At 38.5% G+C, this 7500-nt stretch overlaps 1 protein-coding gene across 1 annotated transcript in view; it reads right to left on the reverse strand.

Annotated features, from left to right (window-relative positions):
- Window positions 1-6: 6 nt before the first annotated feature.
- Window positions 7-7500, reverse strand: part of LOC119596990 — a 33546-nt gene continuing 26052 nt past the window's right edge. The window contains exons 9-10 of the mRNA XM_037946410.1: window positions 4462-4704; window positions 7-2721 (exon numbers count right to left, since the gene is read on the reverse strand). Coding sequence (XP_037802338.1) covers window positions 616-2721; window positions 4462-4704 — 2349 coding nt within the window. The 3' untranslated portion in view covers window positions 7-615. The remainder of the gene's footprint in view (window positions 2722-4461; window positions 4705-7500) is intronic.

A 7500-nucleotide genomic window follows, 5' to 3' on the forward strand; every position in this document is an offset into this window, starting at 1 on the left:
TTGTCTCATGGAAAAATCACTGAAATCTTTTATCTCAGAACGAAAAAATAATTGGTAACCACTGATAGAAAAGAAATATCTTATTAATTGGCCTACATAATAATATGTTGTCTCTGCTTTAATGAAATTAAAACTTTCAATTGCAAAGTTGTAAAGTTGAATAAATGACAACTTCTGTTTAATATAGTTCAAAGAAAAATATATGTGTATCCTAGGTAGGATAAGACGTAGTTACCATAACGAGCAATTCGATTAGCTACTTGGAGACTAGTCCACTGTTATTATAGAAAGAAGTTATAGTCCCTGAGAATATCATTCTTCCTTAACTTTAAAAGAAATATTGGCACATAAATAAATACACAATATTATACACAGTACTTCCCTACACATGACATATTCAATTTTTGTAAATATATATGCAATTCCTACTCTAATAAATGGTTTCCAGTAAATATCTAACATTTTTCTGTCATATTTTGAACATCACTATCCACTCTGCATCTAATCAAAGTACTAATCACTGACCATGTGAAGCAAAGGATGATAAATAATTGCTATTTACAAGAAAGTCATTTTACAAGAAGATAGCACAATAGTCCACTATGCCAACTAATATCAGAAATCCATCATTGCCTTTCTCTGACTAGCTAGCTCAGAGGCACGGCCCACAGACCTCCGCGACCTCTTTTCAGGTAACTTAGGGAGATTCACACCCCCTAGGTCAAGGCATTTAACTTCACTTCTCTCAGGCTTGGCCTCTTCCTCACTATCTTCAGCAGACTGACTATGAGCTGAAGTTCCTTCTTCTTCAAGGCCATTGACATGTTTTTTCTGAGATATCACAGCTTCGCTATCTTTTACTTTTGTCTCAGTGCCAACACTTGGAAGGTTCTCTTTGTCACTGTTTTCTTCCTCTGGACGTGGCATCTCTTCACTTTGATGAACAGCCAGTGTGATAAACTCATTGGACTTCTCTCCTTTTCCAATGGATTTTCTGCTGCTGATCTCCATGCTACTATTTGACACATCCTCAGCCAGTGAGCCAACCTCTTTCACTGAACTTTCTCTCTCTAAAGCATTTTCAGAATTGGTAAGATTATCACAGTAATTCTGTACAGGAGATACACCATGATGGATTGACAAGTCTTTCTGATCATGCTTGTTTTCAGGTAATGCTGTAGGATTTGGTATACCTAAAACCTCCTTATTCATGCCATTTGGTTGCCTAGCTAGGTTGCTCCCTTTTGCTTCACAAGGTGATTCCTTCAGCCCCATCCCATCAGGCCTTGCATCTGAAACTTTGAAGTCCCTGATTTCAGACAGCTTCTTCCTTTTAGGCTTAACTTCTTGCTCACTTATCTCATAATTTTTTTGCCCTTTGTTAGTTTTGATTTTTGGAGGCCTCCCAACTTTCTTAATTCTGCTGCTGATACGGTCTTTGCATTTCTGAGTTATATCAAGCTTGCCCATTCTTTTCAAAGCTTTGAGCTTCTTGTTCTTAACCAAATCTAATTTCTGTCTTTTAGCTTTCATCTTCACTCTCTCATCCCTTGAGCCAAAGATGCCATTGTCAGTATGTACAATCCTTCTCTTCCGTATTCTAACTTCCTCCTTATTTTCCTCTGCTGTGGCATCTGTCATCAGGCCTATCTGAGCAAACAGTTCATCAAATTCTTCCCAACTCCTAGGTTGCCTCAACCTTTTTCTCCTTGGGGTACTGCTTTGGTCACCATCACAAAGGAATTTGTCATCATGAATATCATAAACAACAAAATCCTCATCACCATATTTTGCCTTGTTGCTTGATCCTAGTGGACGTCCACACTTCCTTTTCTTCCTAAATAGTGGCTTCTTAGCTAGGTCCTGCACACTAGCAGTTTTATCTGAGCCTAGAATCTTCATCTTTGGTGTAAAAGTATCTTTTTCTTTGTTCTGGGCTGCCTCCTTGGCTTCTCTCTCAAGCTCCTTCAGCTTCTCAACACGAGCCTTTTCTCTTTCTATTTCCCTCTGTCGTCGCTCTTGCTCCCGCCGTTTGTCTTCTCTTTCTTTCAGCTCCTGCACAGCCTCATGGCGCCGGATTTCCAGGACTTCATCCCAGTCCAGATCACTATCCTCACTGTCCTCTTCGCCTTCTGAGGCAGTCTCAGTGTCTGAACCAGACCCTGAACCAGTTGGTCTCTCCATGACCAGTCCATCTTTCAGCATCTCCCTCCATGTCGGGTATCCAAGTGTGTCAAAGAGTTCATTATGAATAATCTGTAACAGTCTGAAATAAGATGTTTCAATTCTGTTGGAAGAGTACTCACTAATTTTCTTATAGCCTAAGTAGAGGTATTCATCTTCTTTCATGGATGCTACTTCCTTCCCATTCTTGTTAGCCGTTGGACTTGGTTCAGGCTTATAAAGATCAACATCTCGGAATACCTCGATTATGTTGTCTTCAAGACAAAATGAATCCTCAAGCTCCCCCTCATCTGAGGAGTCATCATGCTCAAACAGAGCTCGTTGTTGTTCAGCTGAATCAGCACTGAGTGGGAGGAAAAAGATGTCTGGTTCTAAGTCCTCTTCATCATCAGGATCCACATCAAAGTCTCGCAACGCATCAAGTTTGGTGTATATATCAATGTTCTGCATCAAATTGCTCTCCTTACCCCCACCAGCATCAAATATTCCCAACTGCTTCGGCCAAGACTCGGAAAGCAGCGCCATGGATTCTGCCTCCTGGAAAACACAGGGATAATGGGGAGTTTCAGCCTTGTGTCACAGCCTGTTATATTCATGGCAGTATTGCTCAGTAATTTCTTGGCAAGACAGTAACCTCAACTTCAACTGCACTATCAACATTTTAAATTACCTATGCAAGGCAATTAGCAAAACATATATTCTCAAATTTTTAACTGAGCTGCCATTAGTAAACAAAGACACAGCTGTACCCCACATCCCATGTGATTTCCAAGGTGCCATCTACGCCACCACAACAGAAGCTTCCTTACATCAATAACTTTCACCAATCTTTAGATTTCTATACAAAAAAAGTAGAAATATCAAAATGGACCTTGGGCAAAGCCATCAACACACACCGTCCTATGTGAAGCACCCACAACAGGCACACAATTTACTCAAAGAGCTGGATACATGCAGCTCATAAGACTCTACTAAAGTCAAATTCTGAAGGATAGGCTCTAGATTATGCTTGGGCGGGCGGGTGTGTGGGTTTGGTGTGAAGCCTCAACCACCCCTGACCAGCATTGTTTCATGGCACCCTTGGGCAATCACATAGGACAGAGAGGTAGTTGCAGTATGAATAAGAAAAACAGGTTAAAAAAATAAATGAAATAAATAAATAATGGTATCTCTTCCATCAGATATTCAACCTACATCAGTGCCCACAAATAGTATACCAACCATGATGACACTCCAAAATGAGACAACAGATTCTTCTATGTATCTTGTATATCTTTATTTGCACTTTAAGAAATTAATCTTTGGCAAAAATAAACAAGAAATCACCACAAATAAACAAACTCAAATTAAGAGGCTTCATCATACCGATTTTGTTTATTATTATTATTATTATTATTATTATTATTATTATTATTATTATTACTATTATTATTATTATTATTATTATTATTATTATTATTATTATTATTACTACTACTACTACTTTATGATAAGAAAAAAAAATCTTATTATCAATGTATGACCACCAGCTAAAAAGAACATACTGCAGACATGTTACTGAGATTTATTTCCCATAAAAATTGTAAATGATACTACTATGTCAATGAATCAAAAAAAGAAAAGGTTGAAAGAAATTTTTACTTACTGTTTCTATGGCCAATCATAACGAAAGAGACCAGAGAAAAGAATAAGAAATAAAGGGAGAGAGAAAAGTAAGTAATGAACAGAGTACAGGTGGAAGGGAAGGGAAGGGAAGGGAAGGGAAGGGAAGGGAAGGGAAGGGAAGGGAAGGGAAGGGAAGGGAAGGGAAGGGAAGGGAAGGGAAGGGAAGGGAAGGGAAGGGAAGGGAAGGGAAGGGAAGGGAAGGGAAGGGAAGGGAAGGGAAGGGAAGGGAAAATTGGAAAAAAAAAGAAAGATAAGGGAAGCAAAGATACAAAGGATGGAAGGAGAGAAGGAACGAAAAGGAGGAAGAGAGGGAAAAGAAAGGGAGGGTAGTGAGAAATGGAGAGAGGGAGAAAAAAGGGAAGGGAAGGCGAGAACAAGGGTGTAAGGACGGAGGAAGGGGAGTGAGAAAGGGAGAGTGGGAAGAAGAGAGGACCTAACAAAAGACAAGAAGAGCAGCTGACAAAAGGCAAGAAATAAGAGAAATAGAGAGAAAATGAATCACAAGGAGAATGCAAGATGAAAAGAGCAGAGTATGGAACACCCACGTATTTTGAAAATGAGGAAACACTAGACCTCAATAAAGATATGCAAGCAACCAAGAGCAAAACTTACCCAAGGGCGGTCTGGAGGGGGTTGGCAGGTGCTGTGCGCTGACGGTCCAAGGCACTCCATGTGGTAGTAGTTGCGACAGTCTGAGCATCGAAGGAGCGAGTCAGCCCCAGGGGCTCCACACACATGACACACAGCACACCTGCGGCAAATCCAGAAGGTCTCCTCTACTTCCGACTCTGGTCCCTCCCCATCTTCCAGGCAGTATGGATGGACTCCTTCACAGCACCAGGCACAGTACAGCAGCTAGTTGCCAGCAACAAAAGTAAGACATTTCAGAACTCTTACACCAATTTGGAAACAAATTCATTAATATTCTATATTTTTCTTAAATAATTGGAAACAAAGAACACAAACAAAGAAAAATATAAAATGGGGGGGTATGAGAACAATTTTTTTTTTTTTTACAGCTGTCAGGAAAATTGCAATCTACACACATGTACACTGCCATTAGACAGACTTATGCTCCACTGGAGTCCAACCCCTCCTTCTTACAAACAAGGTTGTGACAGGCTTGCACACACATGCACACATACACACATATTAATTGTACAGTATCACAGTATCTGTTTGTCATCTATGTGAATCTCATAATTGTTTATCAAAAATACAAACTGATTCACCATTATACAACAAGTGTGGTGGTGTTATTATTCATACAGCTGGGGCATGCTTCTTCTAGCTAAGGTAATGGGCATTTACCTGCCACTAACCAGTGCATTATGTTATGATCCATGTATAATGACAGTCATTCCATTTGTCTCTGAATACTTTCTTTACCATCAGGGTAGTACTGGGGTTAGTGGCACACAAATATATGCCTCCCACCAGCATAACACAAGAGCCAATTGTCATATAATATACAGATAACCTACCCTCAAGGAAAGGGAGGACAGTAAAAGACCAAATTTGGGGTTAGACTAACTCATACTAGAGGGATGTTAAGCCATGAAGGGTGTCAAGAGAGGTTGTTGATTTATTGCTTAAAGAACAATTATCAAAACATACTAATCAATTGTACAGTACTTTAGCAGTCTGCTAAAAGCTATTTTTTCACATTTGTAAATACAGTTTGTAAAAATACTGGGAAGTCACCAAACTAATTAAACCCAATAACACTGGGAAAATACTGTGTTTTTTTTTTTTTTCGTGAAATGTCTCAGCACATAAATGGCTCTGCTAGTACTTAGCCACAAAAGAGTTAATTGGTAGACCTTGAGACCTTACCTAATTTCTCCTTTCCTTGAATTGGTGGGAAAAACTTTTTTTACTAATGCTATGAATATTGATGGTGCTATTTTTATTACAGACATAATAATTACTATAATGTTATAAACATTAGTAACAGCAAAATAAGATAATATAAAATACTTTTTTGTAAATCAAGGAAAAGGGTAAGCGGGTGAGACAGGCAGTACTCGTAATTGGCTCATTGGCAACTAGTACAAGTGTAGTCATCTATGTGTAAAAACAATTAATAAAACTCACAATGGGCATGGCAAGTACACACATGCCATGCATGTCAGCACTGAATTAATAAACTATACTCACAGTGGGCATGGCATGTACTTGCATACCATCCCCAGCAGCACTAGGTTAATGAGAATAGCAGTGGATGTGAAAAATAATAATGAATTGAAGAAAATGTAAACTTGAAAAGAAACAGTATGGTTGCACAAAATATGAGTAATTCTATTATTGAATGTACAGCTACCCAGGTACTCTATACTTCAAAAAAAAAAAAAAAAAAAAAAAAAAAAAAAAAAAAAAAAAGAAATTTCAGCCAGTATTAACCCATTTTGCTGATATACATCTATTCTTGCCATAATGAGCCAAAGCTGAATGCCAGTTGGCAAGCACACACCATGCACAGACAGCAAGTTTCAAATTGTATAGCTGTAGCAGTTTGTATGGCTCTGGGCACAGCAGTTAAGAGGCTACAGCCCTTCAAATGTGCAGTTAATGCCTTGTTTTTGTCTCAAATATTGCAAAATTGTGTATGCTGCAGCCCAATATATGAGAGCTCCCAGAGCTTCAAATTTTTAGTTCCTGAGGCTGACTATGCTTGACCCCTTGCATGTGGCTTGGTAAATACTATCACTGAAATTAAGGGTCAACTATTATCATCAACTCACTGGGTCTGGTTGATGTGACCATTATGTAATGAAAAATTTGGCTATGAAAAAATTAGGACATGGGCCAGGGTAACAGGAATGTTATGAAAAAATCAGCTAAAGGCCCAGGTGACAGGAATCACTCTCCATGAGAGCACAAAACTCTTGGAGGAAGATTAGATTCAGTGGCCATTTAGGAAGTAAATCTTGCATGGAATCCATCATTCATGAGCTATGGGTGTAAGAGCACAGGCTCTAGGGAGGACAATATTTCCATGCTTAGGATCCTATTCCTGCTCGCCCCTGACTGGCTGACTGAAAACTGAATAATTCAAAAATATTTCAAAACTGAATAATTCAAAAATATTTCAAAACTGAATAATTCAAAAATATTTCAAAACTGAATAATTCGAAGATATTCAAAAAAGGCACAAATAACAAAATGTTACTTACTAGTATTGATATTGCACAGACTTGTATACTACCTACAGAGATGATATGGAGTCTATTCAAGGAAAACAGTCTATTACACCATGTTGATACAGCATATCACATGACTAATACTGATCTTGGAAAGATCTTGAAAAATGGCAAATATGCAAAAAACATCAAGCAAATAAAGATAATATTACTGCAAAGAAGAGGCAAGGAGTCTTGACACTGCACACAAGTGTTTGTTTGGGCCAGGCCTGCAAGCCACACACCTGAGTGTTGCCACTTAACCCAACTGGCAGGGATGACAAGAATACATGCCATGCCCACTGTACTATAAGTTCCTTTATTGTATTTATACACAGATGGCTCAAGAAAGCGTCAGTTATTAGTCCTACCTATCTCATTTGTTTACTCTTCCTTGATTTTTGGAAAGTGTCTTTTGTATTATGTCATTGTCTTTAATATTACTAAGATTTTAATAACAATTTAATAA

The sequence above is a fragment of the Penaeus monodon genome, chromosome 38, assembly GCF_015228065.2.
Source record: "Penaeus monodon isolate SGIC_2016 chromosome 38, NSTDA_Pmon_1, whole genome shotgun sequence".
Classification (NCBI taxonomy): Eukaryota; Metazoa; Arthropoda; class Malacostraca; order Decapoda; family Penaeidae; genus Penaeus; species Penaeus monodon.